This window comes from Protopterus annectens, chromosome 11.part0 (assembly GCF_019279795.1).
Source record: "Protopterus annectens isolate FY-2018-M chromosome 11.part0, PAN1.0, whole genome shotgun sequence".
Classification (NCBI taxonomy): Eukaryota; Metazoa; Chordata; order Ceratodontiformes; family Protopteridae; genus Protopterus; species Protopterus annectens.
This window is the reverse complement of record NC_056745.1, coordinates 1,189,594,881-1,189,622,067: the sequence shown is the minus strand read 5'-3', so window position 1 is coordinate 1,189,622,067 and position 27,187 is coordinate 1,189,594,881. Positions and strand designations below refer to the sequence as shown.

The 27,187-nt window shown below is 42.1% G+C and overlaps 1 protein-coding gene across 2 annotated transcripts in view; it reads right to left on the bottom strand.

The window, feature by feature from the left end:
• The window catches only part of HBP1 (HMG-box transcription factor 1), a 1,884,794-nt gene that overhangs the window by 494,049 nt on the left and 1,363,558 nt on the right, over positions 1 to 27,187 (bottom strand). For both annotated transcript variants that reach the window (XM_044088537.1, XM_044088538.1), the window contains exon 4: positions 9,122 to 9,233. In XM_044088537.1, coding sequence (XP_043944472.1) covers positions 9,122 to 9,233 — 112 coding nt within the window. The remainder of the gene's footprint in view (positions 1 to 9,121; positions 9,234 to 27,187) is intronic.

Here is a 27,187-nt window from a genome sequence, read left to right as displayed (position 1 = left end):
CTTGAAGGCTGTCAGGGCATTCTGTACAGCTAACATTTCTTTCTGATTGATATGCAGATGTATTTGACTTGGGTTCCATTTGCCCTGAATGCACTTCTCTGCCAGGTGAGCCCCCCATGCATAGTCTGATGCGTCTGTTGTTAGGGTTTGGCGGCAGGGGGGTAGAGTGAATGGTAGTCCCTTGTTTTGGTGGCAGGCCTCTGCCCACCAAAGGAACTCTTAACCGTAGGCAAGGTATGATAGGAATCATTGCTTTTAGATCCTGAGAATGTTGACACCATAGGCTTTTTAGATACCATTGTAGTTTCCTCATATGCGGTCTTGCATATGGAATTAGAAGAATGCAGGAGGCGATGAACCCCAAGGCTTGCAGTATTTACCTTGCAGATAGAAGGGTTTTTGTGGCCACTATTTTGAAGTAGGTTGTCAAATGAATTTGTTTCTCTGGCGTGAGGAAAGCCATCTGGGAAGTTGTATTCAAGCTTGCTCCCAGGAATATAATTTGTTGACAGGTTGCCAGGTGAGATTTCTTTTTGTTTATGGTTTACCCCAGACAAGTTAGCACCCTTTGTAGAAAAGCCAGATGATGCAAAAGTATGTCCTGGCTTTCTGCCTGAATTAGACAATCGTCCAGGTATGGGTATATTTGAATATTTCTTTGCCTGCAAAATGCAATGACTGGAGCTAGGCACTTTGTGAATACCATGGGCGCAGTAGATAAGCCAAAGGGCAGTGTAGAGAACTGATAGTGCATGTAGCCTGCTTTGAAGCGTAGGTATCTTCTGCAAGATTCCCTGATTGGGATGTGCAGGTATGCTTCCTTTAAATTGAGTGTTGCCAACCAGGCATCTTTGCCTAGCATAGGAAGCAACTGGTGAAGAGTTAGCATCTTGAATTTTGGAATCACCAAAAAGGTGTTTAAAGTAGACAGGTCCAGGATAGGATGCCATGAATTGTCTTTTCTGGATACCAGGAAAAGTCTTGAGTAGAAACCTTGTCCCTTTTCCTCTTCTGGTACAGTCTGAATAGCCTTTATGCTTAAGAGAGAGGAGTATTTGCTTTTGAGCCTCTACCCACTGATTTGGGGGTAGGTCTGGCCAACCGTTTGGGGTTGGTAACGTGTGGAAGTGAAATTTGTATCCTTGGGAAACTATATTTAAAACCCATTTGTCCTAGGTAATGAGTTCCCAGTTTTTTGCATGTAGAGCAATCTTTACCCCAAAGGGGCAGTCAGTTGAGAAGTGCTTGGAAGTTATAAAGTTAAGTCATTGAGACAGTTTACCATAAGGGGGAGTTTTACTACTCCCAGATTTGGAAGTGGGGGTCCCCCACTGCTTAGTCCTGTGCGTACCCTGGGACTGAAGCCTGGGTGCTCTGCTGGATCTGGGTTTGGACTGAGATGGCCTGGAGGAGGCAGGAAAGGACCAATTCTTAGAGGGCCAATGCCTACTAAATCTTGGAGGTTGCACTTGTAAGAAATCTTTAACAATTTGCATAGATTTATCTTTTTCCTCCATCTTTTTGAGAACTTCTTCTGCCTTCTTGCCAAACAGGCGGACCTGATTTAAGGGAGCATCCAGTAATTTAGCTTTAACATGATCTGGCAAGGACTTCTCCTTAAGCCAGCATGTCTTCTAAGTACAGACCCAGTGACAGCAGCCCTGCAAGATGCCTCTAGTGAATCAAAACCACATTGCAAAGTATGTTTTCCAACCTGTTCAGCAGAATGCATTAAATCCTGTAAATCTTTATTTTCAGCACAACCAGGAATCAACATCGTTTTCTGTTTAAGCAATCCAATAATATGCTGCTGATACTTTAACTTATGAAACTGGCAGTTTAAGGCCATAATGGCCAAGGTTGCAGACGTGTATACCTTTTTACCCCATCAATCCAGCACCCTGGAGTCTTCTGCCAGAGGGGGTAGGATTTTTGGCAGTAGTAGTTTTAATGCCCTTGAGTCCCTGTGAAATGGTGTCAGGATCCACAGTAGGATTTTTGAACAGGGACTTGTGAGAGTCAGGAACCCTGTAATATCTATCAGGTTTTCTGGGAGCAGGAGGTAAAGAGTCAGGGGCCAAGCTAGTTTCCAAAAAGGCATCATCAACAATGTCTAGGACAGGAGGGATAGCTAAAGGCCTGTGCTGGGGCAGGAGTAAGAAAATCCCTAAGCCTCTTTTTAGAATCAGAGAAATCCTGACTTTCCCAATGAAAATGTTCCCAAAGAGTATGCAAGGTTTCACCAAAAGAGAAGTCCTCTGGGGGGGAAGCAGAGGGAATAGAATCCTCAGCATCAGAATCCTCATAGGTAGATAAGGGTAAATCCTGGTCATCAGAGGAAACAGAAATTTCAGAATCCTGGTCAGAAGTATCATGAGCAAACTCAGTCCTAGGTCTCTTAGAGGGGGAAGTTTGGCTTCCCCTGATTAAAGTAATAAGGTCTTCAGCCATTGTTATCATCTGTTTTTTAGGCATAGAGGCCTGACCATGCGGTCTGGGCATCAGTTTTCTAGGCATGGTTCGAGTTTTAGGCCTTGAAGAAGAAGATGGCATTGGTTTAATATGCAAGTCAGTAGGCCTGAATACACCCTCAGAAGCCGGTGCCTGCGCAACGGCTCCAGACCCATCCAAGGTAGAGACATCCTCAGGTTCCACAGTTGAAGCATCTCGTGGCATACCGGACTCCAAATGGGTCTCAGTAGAGGCCTGCGAATCTGAAACAGCGGGTATCATGGTCTGCAAAAGCGCCTCACTGAGTACTGGCGAACTGGCGACTGGCTTAGGAGAAACGTCGTCGGCAGCTTTGGACCTAGAAGACCAGCCTTTGTCTTTATCTTGGCATTTTTTCGGAATGTTGGTAGTCGGATGGCTTACCGAAGACATATCTGGATAATTGAACCAAGCACCAAAATATTTAGAAGCGAAAATATACTGACGACGGATAGTTCGTTGTTTAAATAAGGCACAAAACCGACAGCGAGGTACGTCGTGGTCAGGGCCTAGGCAAGGAATACAGTACGAATGAAAATCTTTATGAGGTATTTGCTTTCCACAAGAAATGCAATTATTTACTTTTACTGACATCAGTTTACCCAACGGGGTACTTAGCTTTAAGTTGAAGACTTTGGTTCTGAAACTCGCAAATGAAAATTTCAGGAGTCGGTTGACCGGCACTTGCGAACTGCTTCTGCTTCGGGCACCGCACGGCAAGAAAGACTGATGTAATGGCATCGGCTGCATGTTTTATACCCCTGACTACCTGATGTCACGGAAGAAGAGCGAGCAACCGACGCAGGACCCAAGACTTTGTTAATTAGGCCGACTGAGGGCTACTGCAAGCAGATAACCCAAATGTGATGACTGCAACAGTGAAACACGAAGAACATCTGTGGTGTTGTCTGTTTTTATCAGCAGTTGTCCTGGAAGGATTAGGTATTTGAAAGCTGTCAGAGCATTCTGTACAGCTAGCATCTCTTTTTGACTGATGTGCATGAGAATCTCCCTTGGGCTCCAGTGGCCCTGAATGCATTTTCCTGCCATGTCAGCCCCCCATGCATAGTCTGATGCGTCTGTTGTCAGGGTTTGGGTGGCATGGGGTTGAGTGAAATGCAGTCCCTTGTTGTGGTTGCATGCTTCTGCTCACCAGAGGAACTCTGTCCTTAGACAAGGTACGATAGGAATGACTCTTTCCAGGTCCTGAGAATGCTGGCACCAAAGACTTTTTAAGTACCATTGAAGTTTCCTCATATGCAGCTTGCATATGGAATTAGCAGAATACATGAGGCCATGAACCCTAGGGCTTGCAGTATTTTTCTTGCAGACAGCTGGGTTCTGGTGGTCATTTGTTTGAAGTAGTCTGTCAGACAGACCTGTTTTTCTGAAGTGAGAAATGCCATCTCCGAAGTTGTGTCCAAGCTTGCTCCCAGGAATACAGTCTTTTGACTGGGTACTAGTTGAGATTTAATTTCGTTGATGGTGTACCCCAATGAAGTGAGAAGGCTTTTTACAAACGCCAGGTGATGAAGCAGCAATTCTGACTGTCCGCCTGAATCAGGCAGTCGTCCAAGTATGGGTAAATTTGGATACTTCTCTGCCTGCCGTATGCAATGGCTAGAGCCAGGCATTTTGTGAATACTCTGGGCGCAGTAGATAAGCCAAAGGGAAGTGCATAGATCCTGCCCTGAAACACAGATATTTCCTGCATGACTCCCTTATGGGGATGTGCTTCTTTTAAATCTAGAGTGACTAACCAGGCATCCTTGGCTAGCATAGGGAGTAGCTGTTGCAGGGTAAGCATCTTGAATTTTGGGACCACCAGAAAGGTGTTGAGAATTGAAAGATTCAGGATCGGGCGCCAAGAGCCCTCTTTTCTGGGCACCAGGAAAAATCTAGAGTAGAAACCCTGACCCCTTTGTTCTACTGGTACAGGTTGAATAGCTCTGACATTGAGCAGGAAAAGTACTTGCTTTTGAGCCTCTGCCCACTGGTTTGGAGAAAGGTCTGGAAACCCTCTTGAGGTTGGGAGTGAATGGAAGTAGAATTTGTACCCCTGGGATACAATGTTGAGGACCCATCGATCCTGAGTGATGGATATCCAGTTTTTTGCATGAAGGGCAAGTTTTCCTCCTAGGGGCACAAGTAGTTGGGGGCAGGGCTGGGAAGAAGAATTGAGAAGTCATAGTGAACTTTTTCCATAGGGGGTTGCTTACCACTCCCTGTTTTTGGGGTGGGTGCACTCCATTGCTTACATCTCTGCATGGCCTGAGACTGTAGTCTGGGTGGCCTGTTTAACCTGGGTCTTGTCTGGGAAGGCTTGGAAGGGGATGGAAAGGACCAGTGTTTTGAAGGGCAATGCCTACTGAATCTAGGTTGTTGCATTTGTAAGAATTATTTAACAATTAGCATAGATTTAGCTTTTTCTTCCATCTTTTTAAGAACTTCTTCTGCTTTGGTGCCAAACAAACAATCCTTATTTAAAGGAGCATCTAGTAATTTGGATTTGACATGATCTGGCAAGGTTTGCTCCTTCAGCCAAGCATGTCTTCTCAGTACAGAACCAGTGACTGCAGCCCTGCAAGATGCTTTTAAGGCTTCAAAATCACACTGCAAAGTATGCTTATTAACCTGGTTTGCAGAATGCATTAGCTCTTGTAAATCTGTATTTTCTGCACAATCTGGAAATACCATTTTTTGTTTAATTAGTTCCATAATATGTTGCTGGTACTTCAGCATGTGAAACTGGCAATTTAATGCCCTGATGGCAAGAGTTTCTATAGTCGAAGAAGCATCTCGCAGCATACCAGACTCTGAATGGGTCTCAGCAGAGGCCTGTGAATCCATAGAAGCAGGCATCAGGGGCTGCAAAGGCACCTCACTGAGTATAGGCAGACTGGCGACTAGCTTAACAGAAGCATCGTCGGCAGTTTTGGACCTATATGGTCTGTCTCTGTCTTTATCTTTACGTTTTTTCAGAAGATCGGCAGTCGAATGGCTTATTGTAGCCATTTCGGAATACGGAGAATGAGAGCGAAAGATTTTACCAACAAAAACAGCCTGACAGCAAATGGTTCAGGCGTTAAACAAGGCAAAAAATGACAGTGAGGGACGTCGTGGTCTGGGCCTAAACAGGTGACGCAGTTAAGAATGAAAATCTCGGTGAGGTATTTGCTTTCCACAGGCAAGACAACTGTTAACTTTTTCTAACATCAGTTAGAACAAGAAAAAAGGATCCCTTTAGAAGACTTCAGGATTATCAACTCGAAAACGAAAATTTCATGTAGCGGCTGATTGGCACTTGCAAACTGCTTCTGGCTCCTCCTCAGCAAGAAAGACTGATGTAATGGCGTCGGCTGCCTGTTTTATACCCCCTGACGTCATGGAAGAAACGACAGCACAGCATCCGACGCAGAAATACTAAGACTCTGGTATTCGGACCGACTGAGGGCTATCTGCAGGCAGATAACCCAAGTGTGATGACTGCAACAGTGAAACACGAAGAACATTGTATCTCTTGTCTCCCCGATTCTGTGGACCCCCTCTGCCATGAGGGTGGCGTCTTCTGTTATTTCCCCCTTGCCCCTGGGGGAAAGTTCACCACATGCATCTGGCGAAGCTCCTTTGGATTCCTGAACCACATTTTTCCACCCTTCTGACCTCTGGGATAAGGTCTGGTAGGGACGGAGAAACATACTCTCACGGCAGATAAAGTTTTGCCATCTTGTTCACACCTGGTAGGAGTCTCTCTCACTTTTCGCCTGAACAAAGATGAGCCGTCAAAAGGGGAGTCAATAAAGGAAGACTTGAAGGGTACAGCAAACTCACAAAGACACATCCAGGAATGTCTCCTCAGAGCTATTCCTGTGCTTACTGTCCTGCTTGCTCCATCAGCCGCATAAGAAATGAGGTGCATGGAGGAGTTTGTTATAGAGTTTAAAGTCGCAAGCTGAGAGTTTACCTTGTCAGGTAGCCCCCCCCAGCTGTAGCACCTTGGAGGGTATCTCCTAGCTCCTTGAGGAGATCCCTCTGACGTTGAGTAAAGTGGGATAAATAATTCAGCGCCCCAAGGGTGAAGGCTGATGAACAGAACATACACTTCCCATATCTATCCATTGTTCAAGACACCTTACTCAGCAGATGGACAGATGAAGAAGTTTTGGCTAATTCCTTCTTGTTGGCTGCAGCCACCACCACAGTACCTACTGGGACCCCTTTAGTTAGAAACTGTTTGTCCTTCGGGTCTGTAATAAATTTGTTGGGCCTCCTCGTAACTGGTTCCACCGACTCTGGAGAGACCCATGCCTTTCGACTGACTACACGAAGGAGCTGGTCGAAAGGCAGAGACACCCAAAAGGTGGAGGGTCGAGAACCAAACGCCTCCAGGTATACAGACTCATCTTCAGAAGGGGAGAGGGTCTTCCAGCCACCTCTCTACTTCAGGATCTCTAAGATGTCTGAAAAGGAGACATCCTCACAGGGTGACTGTGGAGACCCTTCTGAATCCTCTAAGTCTGTATCCGATGTGACAGACTCAGGGGAGTGTAGGTGTTTCCTCTTACAAGTTCTCTTCTGAGGGACCTCCTCAGAGGGATACTCCACGGAAGTTTCAGAAGAGAGGGTCTCACCCATTGGGACGTCCTGGGGAATTAGTTCTCTATGTTGGGGCTGGAGGGATGGTGTAGAGGTTGACACTGGCCTTTTTGGGGGAAGAGTAGCTGAAGCGAGGATGGAACAGTCTCTGATGAAAACACACTCCTCATCACCTTGAAGGCACCATGATCCTGGCCCAAGAAAGCCTCTGGCTCTGAGCAACCAAGAAACCACCCCCCCCGCACCAAGCAGGATGGCTCTAAGGCTGATGCGGGTGCCGAACTCACCTGTGCCAAAGCCCCAAGTGGAAGAGTCAGGTCCGACACGGGTCCGATTCGACTCTCCCCCTGTAACCGACAAGAGAGTGTCGGCTTCCAGATCCCTTGATAGACAACATCGATGAGATCAGATACCGTGGGTGATTCCTGGATCCAACGGTTCAACCACAATGACCTCCAGGCACTCTGGCTCAGAACTCGTCCGAGTTGGAGGAGGAATGGAAGTTAAAGCAGATTCGGTAGTCGTCTCCACATCCGGGTGGTCTGGGCTCGAGAGAATTTTTGCAAAGGCCGGAGTCTAAAGCAACCTCCTAACCACCTGCTCCACATTGTCATCCGATAAGCTCTTGGAAGACCGAGAGGAATGTGTGGATGATCTGTGGCTACAAGCCACAAATTGCAGCAAAGGAGACTGTGGCACCAAGCGGACAGGCTCAAAGGATGGTGACCGGCTCCTGTTTTGGCTCTGAGATGGTTCCAAAGACAGAGAAGGAACCGAGGGAGAGTTAGACTTCTTGGACCTGATAGACTTCAGATCCGATGATACTTGTTTTTCATGTCTCTTTGTCGGCTCAGAACTTAGGTCCTCAAAAAAATCAGCTTTGTCGGTTCCATCAGAGGATCTCGAGGCCTGATTCTTTTCCACAGCCGTCTCGAAAGGCCCTTTCAGTAAGCCCCTAACTATCAAGCTTGTTTCTCCATTCCTGCAGGACCTTTGAGCTAAAGCCATGGCATACAGAACAGGAATCCTGCAGGTGAATGGCTCCTAAACAATACACTCAACTCGTGTGCCCGTCTGTTAAGGACATTTTTTGTGTGCGAGAATCAGACTTCTTAAAACCAGACTGTTTAGTTCTTTGGTTGAATCCTTAGATATTATACCAAAACTGTCATAACCAAACACTAGTACTATGAAGAAAACACAATTTAAATGTAAATCTACACTAAAGGTAGATGACACAGCAGGAGGAAAAGACCAAGCGTTTTCTTTCCAAAAAAAAAAAAAGGGAAGGGTTAGAGTAGAGGTCTCTAAGTTAAACGACGATCTCCTCTAACCTGAGGAGACGCCTCTAACTTAAATGGCGAACCCTTATAAAGATAGTGAGAAAGAAAGGGGGAAGGAGAGCCCTCTAACTAAAATGGGCTAAAATTAAAGAATTCTCTAACTTAAATGGATTCGTAGAAAAATGGGAAGCATAAAACAGCCGGGAAAGACAAAGGCCCACACAGAAACAGCAGAAAAAAACAGCGGAAAAACCAACAACTACACTCAAAAAACACACCAGAAGATTAAACTACCTCAAAAATGGTTAAAGTACTAAGAATTTGACAAAGTATCTTAATATAATAGTTAAAGACAAAACTTAGCCTGAGCCAGCGAAAAAGCAATCCCAAAGCTTCAAACACAAATGAGATCTGAGTAACAGTCGCTAGGCATCTTGGGATAGGGTATAGCCTCGAGCCAGTGAAAGCTCTCGAGCTTTAGTATGCGGCTGAGTTGGAACCAATGTTCAGTTCCGAACCCAACCATCAAGAATGAAGGCGAGATAGGACAACATAACATCATTTGTTCTAAGACAAGCCACCATCAATAGTCTTTTCTTGGGACTAAAAACCCATGCTTTGATTTTTTTTTTTTCTTTTAAACTTTCACATTTTCTGTCATTCTTCATATGATCAGCAATTAAGTGATGCGTCTTTGAAACTGCAGCTATTAAACAGCTGTTACAACTACAATACAGCTACACAAAGCATACCTTTTATAAAGCAGTGCCAAACAGTAGAAGGCCAGGTGTGACACCATCCAAGATCATCATCATCAGAAAATAAAGATGTGCAGAAAATACCTGATTCGGCTGAACTACACGCCTGGCAAAGAAATAAAGACATTTCAATTCAGAACATTTGCTCTATCACTATTTTACATCTAGATCAAAAATTGAGACAGAGCAGTATTTTCATTCGACATTACACAGTCTTCAAAAACTCAAGTGCACCTTACAAAAAGTAAAGCCGCATGAAGTATTCACTATACAGCACTGGATGACTGAATCCATTTGGTCACTATGGTAATTACTTATTTGGGTACTGGTCCCCTTAAGTGGGAGAGTTCACGGGCTACATGTTTTACTTAGCACCTGTGAAATAAATGATTCTGCCGCACAGACTGTTTAAATTTTAACCACTAAAACCTCAGAAAAATACCAACTGTGACAAAAAAATGTGTTTGGGGCTCCACTTTAGTCCAAACAAATGGCACGATTAACAAAGCGCTCTCTCTCCCATACACTGAACACAGAAATGTAAACCACCACACTATACCAGCATGTAAACAGCTGCATAGATGCAGCTGCACCCCCATAGGAACAATTGCAAGCCAAACCACAGAAACAAACCCACATGGTGGAACCATAAAATTAGCAAGCTTTATAACAAAAGTAAAATAATTTTGCCCAAATGTAATAAGAGTAATTCCCTGAATGCTAGTGCCCTTGCCACTGAAATAAATGAACTTAGGAGCTTAATAAACTCTACCATAGTCAGGTTTGAGGCTCAAACAGTTACCCAAGCCAAAGAAGTTTGAGGCTAAAATAGCTACCCAAGCCAAAGACAATAAAAAGGCATTTTTAGTTATGTTTGTAATCTCAAAAGCACAATACGGCAATGCACTGGACTGATTGTGAATGTTACCTATACTGATACTAAGATCTAGCAAACCTACTGGCCAATAAATTTACCTCTAATGTTACCCCTTCTTCCCCTCCGTTAGTTCCTCAAGATACATCTAAAACTGGTTCACCTCCAGCTATCACACAAGACCAAGTACTAAAAGTGCTATCACAAGCTAAAAATACTGCATTGATGGGTCCTGACAATATACCTGGGTGCATCTTAAAAAACATGAAGCATGACTTGCCACACCCCTAACAACACAGTTAAATCTCAGCCTCCATACAGGTTTTCTAAGAAGTGAATGGAGAACAGCTACATTTATTCCCCTACATAAGAGAAGACCTTCCACAAACCTAGGCAATTACAGACCCATAAAACTGACCAGCCTTATATGCAAAGCCATGGAAAGACTTATCATGGAATTAATTAATCAGGACATAGGGAACCTCCAAACACTAGACCTTTCTCATTTTGGATTCTCCATGCTTAGTCAATCTGGTAGATTTTTTTTTTAAATCACTAAAGCAATGGACAAAGGCAAAACAGTATGCACTGCATACCTCAACCTGGCCAAAGCTTCTGACACGGTTTCCCACTCAGGCATACTAGAAAAGCTAAATAAACTGGGAATAAACCTCAATGTCACCCAATGGATTGCTAACTGGCTCACAGATAGGACACACACAATCAAAATAGGGAAAGTTACCTCTACAAAAAGACCAGTCACCATTGGAGTCCCCCCAGTGTTCTGTGCTGGGACTTCTCCTGTTTGGCATCTACTTTTCTGAAGCAGAAGTAAATACTAAAGGGCTCTGGCTAAGTTTGCAGATGCCTGCAAGCTAGGAGCAGTCATTGAATCCCCCAGCCATCCTGCAGGAAGACTTGTCTTAAATAACTGGTGTCAAAATCATGGTCTGAAACCAAGTGCCAAAAAATGCATTAATTTATCTTTTGGGAAGTCATCTACCCCAGGGAAGTACTACATTGACAATACATACCCAAGAGTTGACACAGTTGTTCAACATTTGGGAACTTGTGCAGACAGTGGCTTACCTTTTGACCAACTATTGTAAGAATGTCCTTCTATACTGCACAGATTATAAACAAGGAGACTGTCTACGATCTAGGGATGTCATTACTCCCCTTTATTCAGCGCTCATTAGGCCATTCATTTAATACAAATGTCCCCTTTTGCATGTATCTGTCCAGATACATGCAACAACTTGAATGCCCACAGATACACCTTACTAAAAGGATACAAGGCCTAAGTATCGACCGACTCAAAGCCCTGTCGATATACTCAGTATCCTACAGCTGGCTAAGAGGCAGCCTGTGTCTGGCATACAAGGAATCCTCCGACCCATTACTGATGGATTTACTACACATCAGCAAGTCAAGTGGCATCAGAAATACTTGGTCTAGAGATCTAAACTTCTTCTGCAACATTAACAGAACAGTTATATTTCACAATGGATACCACTGCTATGGAACGGACCCCCAATCCACATAAAACAGATTTCATCCCTGTTAATTTTCAATTGCAATTTAGATCTATGGATGGGAAACAGTAAATTTACCCTAGGACTCCCCCCTTGTTCTACTAATGAACAGAAGCAGCTCCTAAATGCTTTATCCCATGCCCGGGCCTCCTCAAATTACCTATGGTATGATCCCAGTTATTCTTATTAGACGTAATATATAATTACTGACCAGGGGATGGGTAAGGCTAATGTATCACCAATTTTGAACAAAAAAAGGGAAATTGGCTCGGTTTAAAATGTCCCACGAGGGCAGCTATCCTAGTACTTACCTATGGACCTATATAGGATAAAGTACAAATGACATTTGAGATGAGTGCATTTAGGAAACCAATGCATGTTTATTCATATTTGGTAAGGAATATCTGCCATCTGAAACATATCAGGAATAATGTGGTCATCACACCTTACAACTAAAGATATTTAAGACAGGCTGACAAAGCCACCATTTTGTTGCAAGGATTCAGGTTTAAACTCTGTATACAACGCAGCACAAGTCGTGGTTGAACACAGAGAGAACAGGATATGCACACCTATTTTATGTAGTGATAATGAATGTGCGTATTAACAAGCTGTCATAAATTTTAAAACAGTGATGAAGGAAAATTGTAGTATCACTACAGTAGAGAAGAAAACTATATAAGGTAATTAAACGATAATATTGAACAATAAAGATTTGAGAGTTGCGCTGGGTGATGGCTCTACATTTAAAATGAGATAAAAACAGTCCCTGGAATTTAAAGAAATTACTCTGAATCTTGAAGAGGCCAAAAAGCCTTAGGGGAATTTTAAATGTAAGATACGTTGGGACAACGCAGCCTGTCTTAAATATCTTTAGTGGTAAGGTGTGATGACCACATTATTCCTGATATGTTTCAGATGGCAGATATTCCTTACCAAATATGAGTAAACATGCATTGGTTTCCTAAAAAAATATCTGCCCACAGTTATTCAAGAACTACATAACGGACCAATTCAGAGCTAAACACATATGCTCTCATTCCTACTTCAAAAAAAACACAATACTTTCTCACACTCCTCACCAAACTCCAACATCTGTATAACCATTTTAACTCCAGGCTCATCATAAGTGGGGATATCCACCCCAACCCAGGCCCAAATCCATCCTGTCCCACACAAATGTCAGAACATAACACCCCCACTTTCTTCATCACTGGGCAAATCAACAGCAGCAGCAAAACCAACCATCTTTTAATGCTAAATATTAATATTAGAAGTATCAAAAATAAAATACCTGAACTCCAGGCCACAATAACACACTACTACTCCCCAGACATAGTTGCTTTAACAGAAACCTGGCTAAATAAAAACATAGCTAACTCAGAAGTTCTCCCTACCGGCTACAATATCATTAGACAAGACAGACCACTTCGTAAAGGGGGTGGAACTGCCTTCCTGTACAAGTCCAACTTAACTGTCCGTCAATTACCAAACTCCTCCCCCTCCCACAATAATTGGGACATACTTATCCCACCTGGTAATACACCTGCTAGTCTTGAAGACTTCTTATCCTGGTGTTCTTCCACATACTCACAAGAAACCCTTATTCTGGGGGACTTCAACCTAGATTGGTTCACCCGTATATCAGAACCACCAAGTAATCTAATAAATCTCCATGCCTACCAGCAGCTAGTCCAAATTCCAACTACATGTGATAAAAATCTAAAAGGGAATCCATCCTTGACTGGGTCCTAACTAACAGCCCCACATTGTACCCTCACACAGGCAGTCTCCCAGACACCTTAAGTGACCACAACATAATATACTTTATACGTAGTAGAACAAGCATAGGCAAAACCACTAACTATATATCCACTAGAAACACACAAAAATTATCTCCTGAGGTCCTCAACACTTTACTCTAACTGTGACTGGACCCCCCCCTAAAAACCCTCCCACTTGACTAGGCTGTAGCATATTTCAACAAAATATTTCTACAACACCTAGACACTTTCTCTCCATTGCGCAAAATCAAGGTGAGAACCTCTACAAACCCCTGGCTTAGTAAAGAAACCAAACAAATCCTCAAGTCCAGAGACACTGCCTGGCTTTACTATCAAAAAAACAAAGAAACACAAAGCCTAACTAAGTACCAAGAACTGCGCAACCATGCAAAAAAAAAATGCATTATGCTGGACAAAAAAATCCTACTACACAATATTACAAACTAAATACCAACACAACCCGCAAAAAGTTTGGAAAAATGTAAACCAGCTACTAAAATCCACCCAAAAGGCTACCCCCAAACCAACCACCCCTGACACTAAAGTTCCCATCGAAACACAATTCAACTCCCACTTTGTGAACTATCTAAATTCTATCCTTAGTATCACAGGGCAGTTCTTTCCTCACTATCCTCCCCCCCAAGACAAATAATACTAACACAAGCTTTACCCTCAAAACAGTTTCTACCACTTCAATCAAAAGCATGCTCTCCAAACTAAAAACCTCATCAACAGCAGCCGACCTACTCCCCAGCTATTTCTTGAAACTCACAGCAGATGCTATTGCTATCCCAGTCTCCACTCTCATAAACAGATCAATTGTTGAAAACTATGTGCCCAAACTCTGGAAAATATCCTATGTTACACCCATACATAAAGGCGGGACCTCCACTGAACTTAATAACTACAGACCCATTGCTTTACTCTCCCACCTGGCCAAAATCCTAGGAAAATGCATCCATACCCAGATGCTAAACTATCTCCTAGACAGCAACATTCTGTTACCTACTCAGCATGGTTTCAGACCTGCCCATAGTACCACTACAGCCCTCCTCTGCTTCACAGACACAGTAAACCGTCCCAAAAGTGAAGGCCTACAGGTGTCAACTCTTTTTTTGGATATGTCCAAAGCATTTAACACAGTCTCACACCAAATCCTGCTAAACAAACTAAACCAATATCATCTATCAAATTCCACTCTTACCTGGTTCCAAAGCTTCTTAACTGACAGGTACCAAGCTGTGAAATGGGAAAATTCTCTCTCTCCTCAGCTGCCCATAACTATAGGAGTCCCACAGGGTTCTGTCTTAAGACCACTACTATTCACAGTCTTCTCAAATCACCTCCATACCTCCACACAGCATGCATCTATAATTCAGTATGCAGATGACACTACCTTAATCTGTGCTGCACAAAACATTCCCACTCTCCTGCAAACAACTCAGTTAGCATTCTCTGATGTTGAAAACTATCTTACCAAAGCCCAACTTATCCTCAATCCAAAGAAAACTCAGCTTATGATTATAACCAGTTCTAACAAAAACACTAACAGTCAATTCACTATCTACTCCACAAATGCTACTTCAATTGCTCCAGAGGCACAGGCTAAGCTATTGGGAATAACCATAGACTCCCACTTAAAATTTGATAGTCATCTCAACTTAACTATTAAAAAAGTACATGCCAAACTGGGGTCACTCTACCATATCAAACCATTTCTTACCAACAACACAAGATCAGCCATTGCTCGCTCCCAACTTCTATCCACCCTTTTCTATGCATCTCCCATTCTGACTAATCTCAACAAAACTGAACTAAGCAAAATGGAAGCCTGCTGTAACAGAATTGCCCGCTTTGCTGCAAATTGCTCATATAGAACTCATCACTGTACTGCTTTGAGACAGCTCCACTGGCTTGAACTGCCCAACCTCCTAACCTACAATCAGCTCTGCCTCTGTCATTCTATCTATTACCTCCCCAATAAGTGTCCTGCCCTCAAAAACCTAGTACATCACTCAGCCAAAAGGCCTCTTAGATCATCAAGCAAACTACTACTACAAGTCACCAACAGCTACAATAGCTTTGGAGATGCACTATATAGTAGTTCAGTGGCTAAAAAATGGAACTCTGTCCCTACTAGCATTCAAAACACATCATCCAAAGCCTCCTTTAAAGACCTCATCAGGCAACATCTCAAGCAAATTTGGCAGTGCCATGACTGCTCCCCAGGCTAGTGAAAGCGGATAACATATACATACTAAATCTAGAGCACTTGATAATAGTTTTCAATCTTACTCACAAACACTGGATAATCTACAATGTATGTACTGTACCTGTGTACTATGTATGTATTCTACCTATGTTCCAAACTTGTGCTGTACACCACAAATCTATTAATTAGCTTTATTTTTAAAATTAATATTTTTTTGTTTGTTCTCTCCACTGTAACTATTTATGTGCCGCATACCACTGTAAAAACATGTCTCTTGTAATTTGTGTGTATACTGATCATGTCTAAATAACTAAATGTGTCTGCAACTTTTCTTTGTTTAGCTTTTCTCCCTGGGTCTCTGCTAAAAAAGGGCCTTTTCGGCTCAGTCAGACACCCCCGGTTAACAAATGTAAAATAAAAAAATTAAGTAAATAAATAAATATTGCTGAGCAAAATGAATGTGAGCCGGAAGATGGCAAGTACATGTCGTCGGGAGAGATGACGGACAGGATACAGAACAAAGTGGTGCAGCTGACTAAAGGCACACAGGCTGAGAAAAAAATCTTATGCAGAAACGGTCAAAGAAGGGAAAGAAAAGAAAGAAGTCTGAAGAAAATAGATTGTTTAAAGTGCAGATCGAACAGAAGGAAGATACAGACATGGCCAGATACAAGGTATGGGAAGAAGTTATTAAAATGCTCAGAGTTAAAACTAATGAAGTAAGAGCATTTATCCATATTAATAGAGAGACTTTTGTGACATTATTTTCGAGATTGGGCAGAGAATGGAAAGATTTATAGAAGAATACGAAAAAAAAAACCAAAAATTGTGCTCCAAGGAACTTACATGCATTTAGGCCCTCTTTTTAGGGTAACCAAGTACAAAATTAACATTCAATTCAGAACTGAAGTGGAAAGATAGACTTTAAAAAAGCATTTATTATATTTGCGTAACGATGTACTGAATCTAATAAAAGTGCAAGACAAGTTTATGGAGTGATGCTTGGAACTGCAATGTGACACAAACTGGAAAACAATAACACTGTACATACACCAAGTGTTACTAATGTAGAAGGTGATAGAGGCCTGGTTACATATTGGGGACAGCCAAAATGTGCTTTTTTATGTGGAAAATGGATCATTTCATTAACAAATGTGAAAAAAGATAATGTTTTTCATGTAGGGGCATAGGACATGATGTAAAACTTGAGAAACAAAATGTTATAAATGTAAAAAAAGTGGGACATTTGAAGCGGGGGGGGGGGTGAAAAATTAATCCATGCTGGGCATAACAGAGAAAATAGAAGAACAAAGTAAAAAGTCTAAAGTTACAGAAAATGAAACAAAAGTAGAAAAATGGGAAAGTAGTAGTATTACTGATACTGACACCATTCTTGGGTGGCAAAAGCCAGAGTACCTTTTTGGCTGGGCTTGTATAGGACCCAGGGCCGACAGCCTAGTGCCTACCTATGAACCTATGAGAACAAATGACACAAAAAGATAAAGTGAAGGAAGACTTAAGCAAAGAAAATATTGAAGAAGAGTCAGGTTTAAGTGAGAATGATGACGTTAAATGGAATATACTGAAACAAAAGAGAAGTTCAACTGGTAAAAGAGTGAAAGGAAGGAAAAGGAAAATATAGAAGATTTAAAAAAAGAAAAAAGAAAGAAAAAGGATGCATATACATTATTTAAAGTAGACATACGTGTAATGTTTTGTCATTAATTGTAAATAGTTTTAAGAAGCCAGAAAGAAGAATAGGAATTTTGGAGTGGTGCAAAACGCTAGACAGTGATGTTACTATACTAGAAGATACTAGATTTTTGTCAAAGTCAGAAAAAATTCAAACCGAGGTGTGGTGGAGAAAAAATGTGATATGGAATTTTGTGAAAGAGACCTGCTCAAAAATACTTAGTATTAGAGGTCATCTTTATCACAGCAGGTAGAATTACTACTTTTGATGTAAGATGGAGGGAGCATGTTATGAGAATTACTGCAATATGTAATAAAAAAGGAGAGAGAAGAGATGTTTACAAAGATAACATGTAGCAGTTAGCACGGAGATAACTGCAGTAGAAGACTAACTGTAATCTAAGAAAGCAAAATCAGAAGGCTTATTACATAAAAATAGTAAATGATATTATAAAATATAGTTACAAATGTAGAATCTAGAAATTTGGACATATAGAAAAGGGGAAAAAAGAACAGAAATAGATTTTTTGTTGTTAGAAAGCTTAGTAATAGTTAAACAAGGTGCGTTGTTGACTTTTTTTTTTTCAGATCACAGGGCAATTTGGATTATGGTAAAGGGAAATGACTATATAAAAACAGGGAAAGGTATAAAAAGAATAAATGAAACGGGATGCTAAAGGGAGAAAAGGTTATGACATTATGACAAGGTCATGTAGAAATTAGAGAATTTTATAAAGATTGGCAAGAATGGTAGTTAAATTTTAAGATAAAATATAAAAATTGTTATGTGACAAGGGAAAAAGAGAAGATATACATGGAAAAAATAAAATACAAGAATTTAAACAATGATATGACTGATTGTTTAGAGAAGAACGATGAAAAATTTTTCAGTAAGGAACAAAAATTGTATGATTTGAATAAGAAAAATAGTATTTATTGCATAATCAAAGATATTTCTTGAAACTAAAAAAAAAGAAATTGCACCATATTTAAGTAAAACAATTAAGGAGAATTGTGTAATGAGGGAAATGAAAGATTATTCAGACAGAATGCATAATACACAAGACGAGATTATGAATCTAGTAAAATAACATATTGACATTATTTAAAGAGCAGAGAACAAAGACATGGAAATAATGGGAGGTATGTACATTTTGTGATACAGTGAATAAGGATTTACAAAAAGATACAAGAATAGAGGAACTAGAACAGGAATTAAAACAATGAATTTAGATTCAGCAGCAGGACCACACGGAACAGAATATAAGATGTATAAAAATATGAATATAGAGCAAAAAAAATGGTTTATAAAGGTATTAAATGAATGGTTAGAAAAAGGTTTCAGGTATAAAGAGCTATGCAGCGCTATCATTGGGTGTACATGGAAAAAAAGAGAGAAGGAAGAAATATAGAATTAGAGACCAACTGTGTTAAATAATACAGAATATAAGATTCTTATAAAAATATTACAAAAAAGGATGGAATAAAAAGGTAGGCAATGTTGTGAATGACCATGTTTGGCATAAAAGGAAAGAAGCTCAAGATTTATTGTTAATAATTAGGGAAATAGATGATATAGCAGTTAGAAATGTTCAGGCAGAAATGATGGTAGGAGATTTAAGCAAGCATTTGATTCAATTCACCATTCAGTACTATGGGATATGTTTTATATATGCAATACAAGTAAGAAGCTTAAAAACATGTGCATGCCAGCATAAAGTATAACATAGTTAAAATTATGATAAATGGATGGTTGAGAGAAGACATAATGGTATAAAAGGTCATTAGACAAAGTTGTCCGTTGAGCAGTACACTATTTGTACTAGTAATGAAAGCAATATCTACGTATATGAATAATGAAATGGAAGTTATGAGTTAAACACAGACAACCCTCTCCTCCTCCCACATAACCACAGACAACCCTCTCCTCCTCCCACATAACACAAATACTTGCGAGAGATGCAGCTATTTAGCCAAACTGGAGGCTGAGCTCTCTCAACTCAGGACTGGCAAGACCAGACAGGAAGAGAAGGCAACTATACACACCACAAAACCAGCCTCACATAATGCTACCACACCACTGAATCAAACACATAAACACACAAAGACATACTCGGAGGCTCTGAGTAAAAATTTACCTAAACAGCAGAGGCCTCCAAAGCAGACACCCAAACAACTGCTACCTCAAGTCACCCCACAAGCAACACATAAACCACAAAGCAGTGTGCAAAGCAGTCACAGCCCTTGAGGCCAAATACAACACCAAACATACTTGTCATAGGTGACTCCACAGTCAGACACACTGACGTCCCACTCACCAGGCTGAACAAGGAGAGGGTCACAGTAAGCTGCCTATCGGGCACTAGAATCCGCCACATAACACAAGCACTCTGGTCACTCCACGGCAAGTACAAATATGACACAGTCATTATCCATGCTGGTGTGAACAACCTGAGACGTACCTCCCTGGACTACATGAAAAAAGACATAGAGGAGCTCTCTGATTATGTAGCTCAGGCAGGTATGACCCTGACCCTGAGCAGTATCCTTCCTTCACCAAGAATGATGCCACAATATAGAGACAAGATGATCAGCTTTAACAATTGGCTTAATGTCTGGTGTCATTCAAAGGGGATCCAGTGTCTGTCTGCCTGGGATGACATGCTTGACAAGCCACGCTGCTTCGCAAGGGACGGCTTGCACCTGTCACCCCTGGGATTCTGGATATTGGCTAAGGCTCTTGCCATCCCCATAGTGCCTTTTTTAGGCAAGGCTCAAATTCTAAACCCACCACCCTAGAAAACAAAAATGGGAAGAAACTGAGGGTAATGCTGCTCAATGCCAGAAGTCTAAATCTCAAAATGCACGCACTCGAGGCCCTTCTCAGTATGGAGAACATCGATGTCTGTGCTGTAACTGAAACCTGGTTCAAGGCTCCTGAGAGCACCCGGCACTATTAGGTTTTACCTCATATCATGCGTTCTGGCCCCAAAACCCGGACCACACCACAAAAGGAGGGGTGTATCCATATTCATAAAGGATACCCACACCTCCAGGTTGGTGGCAACGCATGAAGCTTGAAACCATCCAGGTGCAACTAACCATAGGCAAAACTGCTCTACAAATTGTAGCATGCTACAGGCCACCCTCTCAAACTCAGGAACCCCACACAGCCTTCCTGAAGACACTGGAGGGTATAAATGTATCTCCAAACACCATCATATTGGGTGACTTCAACTACCGAATATAGACTGGGAACATTACTCAAGCCCTAACTTTCTAGCTCAACGGTTCCTGGAGTTCATAAATTCAAATGCCATGGAACAGCTAGTCACTGTTCCCACGAGAGGAGAAAATATACTAGATCTCATTATCACAAACATGGGGACAAAATGCTCCACACCGGAAGTATATCCCTCATTGGTGAGATCTGATCATAAACTAATCTCACTGGAAATCCACCACCCCACCCCAAACAAAAAAGACCACAGTGAAGAACTTCTCTAAAGCAAACTTCACACTACTCAAGACTGGTGTGGTATCCTTCAAGGCCCCTGAGCCAGTGGAAACCACAACCCAAGCTGCGGAAGCCCTTACAAATGCCTTCTATGAACACCTCCAGGACTGCATGGATCAGGCAATCCCAAATAAAACCAAGACTCTTTCCACAAAGGGCAAACGTCCAGTCTGGTGGACTTTACAATAAGAGGAGAAAGCTATTACATGATAGAACAAAATCCATAAAAGGGAAGTCACCCCTGATCATTATTAGTAAAAAAATACGAGCACTCATAAAATCAACTAAGGCCAATTTTGAGAGAAACTGCCATGGATTCAAAGGACAATCATAAGGCCTTTTTCAGCTATGTTAGGAACCTGGGTGGAAACTCCCAGATATGCTCAGAATTAGTCCAAAATGATACAAAAATCACTGAACCCACAGACATTGACAACATGCTGGCAGACAGGTTCAGCGCAAACTTCACCCCCCTCTCCCCCCCTAAAGGAGAGATAACTATCCCAGCAGAGTGTAGCCTCCCAGACATCTCAAATGCGCAGGTGAAAGCTGCTCTCTCTAAAGCTAAAAACACAGCATCAATGGGAGCGGATGGTGTCCCCGGCTGTGTGCTACACGAGCTAAATGAGGAATTAAACCCGCACATAAGGCAGCTGTTTAATCTCAGCCTTACCACAGGATACGTGCCCAAGGAGTGGCGTACGGCAACTGTGGTCCCACTCCACAAAGGCGGTGCCTCTACGGACCCTGGTAATTACAGCCCCATAAGCTTAACAAGTCTAGTCTGCAAAGCTATGGAGAGGATCATAATGGAGCTCATAAACAAAGATATAGGGACTTGCAGACATTGGACCCGACCCAGTTTGGCTTCACAAGGGCAGATCATGCCTTTTGAACTTGGTCGACTTCTTGAAACAGTCACCAAGGCCATTGATGAGGAAAGGCAGTCCATACAGCCTACCTTGACCTTGCAAAGGCCTTCGACACAATACCCCACTCGGGTATTGTAGAAAAACTTACCAGCTTAAATGTAAACCCATATGTCACAAGATGGGTTGCAAACTGGCTTAAGGACAGAACCCACAGTGTTAGAGTTGCTGGCGCTATGTCAGACTCCAAGCCAGTCACAAGTGGTGTCCCACAGGGCTCGGTCCTTGGCCCCCTATTGTTCGGCATCTACTTCTCAGAAGTACAGGCCAACATGGGAGGACTTTGGCTGACAAAGTTTGCAGACGACTGCAAACTGGGCGCCATAGTGGAAAGTGCATCGGACACGGATATCCTTCAGAAGGGACTCACGGAAACAGATAGCTGGTGCCAGAGCCATGGCCTGAAGTTAAACGCCAAAAAATGTATAGTCATACCCTTCGGGAAAAACAAGGTAACCCCAAGCTACCATATAGATGGCAATCCACTAAGCACAGAACAGGTTATCAGGGACCTGGAGACCCAGGTTGACAGTGGCCTTTCTTTTGACACTCACGTTGCTAAAGTGGTTAGAAAGACCTTCTACATTGCCCACCTGATCATGAAGGGATTCACATCCAGATCTAGTGAGGTCATTGTTCCCCTGTACTCTTCACTTATCAGACCAATGATCGAGTACAATGCCCCATTCGGGATGTATCTCACCCGACATCTGCAGCAATTGGAGAGACCCCAAAAGTTCCTCACCAAAAGGATAAAGGGACTCCAAAATCTGTCATATGCTGCCAGATTGAAGAAACTGCAGCTCTATTCAGTTGCATACCGTCTGCTCAGAGGTGACATGTGCCTGACATACAAGGCTATGTCCAACCCGGAATTAATGGACATGCTCCACCTCAAAAAATCCAAATCCACCAAAACCACTAGAGCAAGCGACTTAAACCTTAGCACGGATATAAATAGGACGTGCTGGAGGGATAGATTTATCACTCAGAGACTCCCTATGCTGTGGAATAAAATCCCGATCCATGTGAGGCAGAGCACCTCGCTGGCTCTGTTCAAGAGAAATCTTGACCTGTGGATGGGAGATCGTAGGTTTATCCCGGGAATCATCTCTGTGTCACTGCTGGACAGAGGCACAACAAACTAATGGGCACAGTATTTTTTCATATAAGGGGTGGCGTAAGCCACAAAAATTTGGGCTAGGCTTATAAATGCCTTAGGGCAGATAGCCTAGTATAAACCTATGAACCTATAATTTCAAATGAAGGGATAAAAATGCCTTTTTTCTAAATTATGCAGGCAATATCATCATTACAACAAAGAATTAAGCTTTCAAGTATGGATACAGTGATAAAACAAATGCAAGAAATCATCCAAATCATTGCTTTTGTATTAAATAAAGACCAAAATCAAAGTTTAGGTTTAAAAGAAGGATTAGTGGAATTAATTTCAATAAAGAAAAAAAATTAAGATCCTTAGGATAAACTTTGAGAAACAAGAAATTGTAAATTCCATATGGAAAGAAAAAATACAGGAAATAAATGTGCGCATTTTTGGAAGTCTTTTAGCCTTTCCTTTAAAAAGAAAGTTCATTTAATACATTCTGTACTACTATTAGAGAAGATAACTTATCTAGCTGGTGTTTACAGTCTTCCTTTAAACTTTGAGAAGAATCTATGTCATATAATATTTTCTTTTATATGGAGATCGAGGTTGAACCCTGTAAAAAGGAGTGTTGTTGTTGTTCTTTCTGCTTTTCCCGGTTAGGGGTCGCCACAGTGGAACTCTGGTACGCTAATGATTGGCAGTAGATTTTTACAGTGCCAGCTCGACGTCCAACCTTCAACGAAGGCACGCCCATTCTACGCATGTCTTCCGAATGCCACTCAACCGAGGGGAGGACATGCAGACTCCACACAGAAGGCGCTCCAACCAAGAATGAAAAGTGAAAAGGGAGGTTTACGGTTAATAAACCCTATAGTATACTCATTAAACTTACACACAGGAATTAAATGTTTAAAGGAAAATGACAGTTCACTATTAAAGAAAATATTAAGTTCAAAATGTAAAACAGAATGGTTGATTTTTTTAGTTCAAGAAAAGGGAGGGCTTGTTGTAATAAAGAGATGGAAATTTACAATGACAAGATTATATTGTGGGAAAAAATGTGAATGAAACTGATGAGAGAAAAGAATGGTATGACAAGATTATGGAAAAATAGAGGGCATATCCTTAGAAGGAATTAAATACTGAGAAAAAAATGCTATAATTACAAGGATGAAAATATGTAAAAGACCTACAGAAGGTCAGGATTTCTTATTGAGACTGTCGATACAAAAATTAACAGTAAAGGCGACTACGCAATACAAAAGTAAAAAAAGACAGAGTATGTTTATATTGTGGGGAATTTGAAACTTGTGAACTTTTTTTTATGTAAAAGATCAAAAACATTGTGGAGAAAGATCATAGATATGAAATATGTGAATGAATTTAATGATGTAAATTTAAATATGGATATAATTGAATTTGGGCATTATAGAAACAAAAATAAGAAAGAAGCTGAAAGTCTGTATAAAAAATATTTCTTATATTACAGTTAATCTGGAATCAGAGAGTTAAGGAGATTATGTTTAATGGAAAATAGGACTTGACAATGATGTTGTAAAAAGTAAGGTGTTGGTTATGGAAAATGGGAGTGGGGGGTCAAAAATTTAAAGTATGTGATCTATAGGATGAAGTTAAATGTAAAAAGAAGATGCAATTTGTAAATAGTGTATATACATTGTAAATAAATAAAAAATATGTATATACTTTGTAAATAAGCAAGAATGTAAACTATTGATTGTGTACATAATTATGGGGCAGGATTCACGATGGCTTGCACGGAGTCTAAGAGTAGTGTAAGACTCCATATGCAGCCATCGCGATCCAGGAACAGCCTGTATGTGCGTGTAAGAGAGCACCTAAAACGGCTCTTACACGGGGACAGGGCGTGGATATGCCAATTACCTCACTTGCAGCCGAAAGGCATGCAAATGAGGTAATTTTGTGATCCAGGTAGCAGAAACCTGCCTGTGTAAGAGCCGTGTTATCTGCAGAAATGTACTCAGTCGATAACCGAGTACCGTTCTGCAAATAACACAATGGAGCCTTGTCAGCTCCAAATAAAGGTTGCAAATGTCCCAGGCAGCATGCCAATGGCCAAATATGTGGCCACTGGCAACGTACCCCGATGCAAACATAAAATAAAACTTTTTTTTCCTGACGATTGTCGATGTTTAAACGTAGCGTAGTGCCGCACAAACGGGCTGCGCTATAAAAAAACAGAAAAATAAAAAAAATTAAACCCACAAACGTGGGTTTATGCAAAGCATGAATTTACAATGGAAGGGAATAGCAGGCTAAAACAACATGGCCACCGAGTAGGGGTTGCTAAGGGGAGGAAGCTGAGTGTAAGAGATGTAACTAAGCATTAGTAGGCAATCCTATGTAAATGAGTGGTAGGATAGTGAATCATACTGTTACATAGGAAATGAGCACATTCCGTGCAGTGTAGGAGTAGGATAAGGGAGAGTAACAGAGTAGGAGATAGGTGACATCACAGGGGGGAATGTATGAAAGAAATGCAGCTCATTGGAGCACAGTGGCATGTGAAAGATGTCAGTCACACATCATGGAAAGAGGAGTGTCAACAAGTAGGCATGGGAAAGCCAAGAAATGGAAGGTGTCCACTATGGATAACACCAAAGTTTCTTGCAGGGCATGCATGCGCTTGCGTGTCTTGGTAGTGAAAGCAGTAAGCTAGAGTGCATGCGTGTAAGCGTGAGTGTGCGCGTTTAAGGCAGAGTAAACATGTAGGAGCCTGTTTAAACACCTGTAAACTTGTTTGCGCTGGTGTGCGCGCGTTTTAACCCGAATAAGCAGATTCTAGTCCGTCTAAGCATGTGTGCGCACGTGTTAGCCGCTATGAGCGTGTTTTTGCTGGTATGCGCGTCACTCCTCCCTGAGGAAACAAGGGAAAAAGGAAGCATGAGAAATAGTAGGAAGCTAGCAGGGATTACTGGCAGAGCTAGAAGGTGAAAACAATCAGAAGAAGGCAATTACACAGGCAGAACAGTAGCCCAGCCCAGCACTTAAAACTCTGCAAACAACAGTGCAGAATGTTTCTCTCAAGAGACACTGCAAAAGAGGAGTAAGCTATTAGAAGTGAAAACTGAAAAAGCTTCACTCAGACCAAAAATGCTAGGGGTTGCCATAGCTGTTATAAGGAGACATACACAACTTGCTGCGGGTGGTGACTATGCAAATGCTGCTGGACAACCCACAGTGAGGAGACGGAGAAGAGTGTACAGGCCCAGGGTCACCTACCAGGGGTTACATGAGCTGGAGATAGTGGAGCGCTATAGAGTGGACAGAGACCTCCTACAGCAAATTGTTGAGCTGTGCAGGCCACGCCTCACAAACAGAACCAACAGAGGGGAACCCATCCCAGTGGAAACCAAGGTATGTGTTGGCCTAAGAATACTAGCAACAGGTACCTTCCAGAGACCAACTGGTGATTTGATGGGGATATCACAGGCATCAGCCTCCAGGGTACTGCACCAGTTCCTGGATGCCATGTCAGCACATATCGGTGATCATGTATATTTCCCCAATTCCAGTGAGGTATTGGCCAGCAATATGCGTCTCTTCCAGCAAATAGCGGAATACCCTGAGGTAGTGGGTGCAATAAACTGCACACATATACGCATCAAAGCACCAGCTGGTGAGCGGGGTAGGGCCTACATTAACCGCAAGGGCTTCCCCTCCATCAACTGCCAGGTCATGTGTGATGCCCAGGGCATAATAATGAATGTGTGTGCTGGCTGCCCTGGAAGCTACCATAATTCCCATATCTGGCATTTGACACAGCTGTAACAGATATTTGCCAGTGGGGACATCCCACGTGGTCACTTAGTGGGGGATGCTGGCCAAGTACTGGAGCCGTGGCTGATGACACCCATCAGAAATGCACACACACCTGAACAAGAATGCCATAATGAGGCATACGCACAAACATGAAATGTAATCGAGCGAGTGTTTGGGCTGCTCAAGTCACGGTTCCGGTATCTGGACACATCTGGTGGAGCCTTGCAGTACTCACCAACTGCATGTACCCAAATTGTCATGGTATGTGCTATGCTACATAATATGATTCTGTGAAAACAGCTGCAGCAGGACCAGCATAGGGCTGGGCCAAACAGCCCCCCACCATTGCCAAGCCAATCACAGGCAGAGCGTGACTCGGACGAGGAACAACCTCAGCCTGCCCCAGTAGGCAGAAGGAGGCGTGTCTAGTATGACTTGGCAAAGCGGCAACGCATAGCACATACACTGGCTCAGTAGGAACCCTGGAAATGATACCTCTCTCTGACTCACACATATAGTAAAAGGGATGCCTAAGTTGACACAACCTGCTTTCAAACATGTACAGGGAGTGTAGTATGTGCATCCAACATAGACAGCCCTGCAGCACC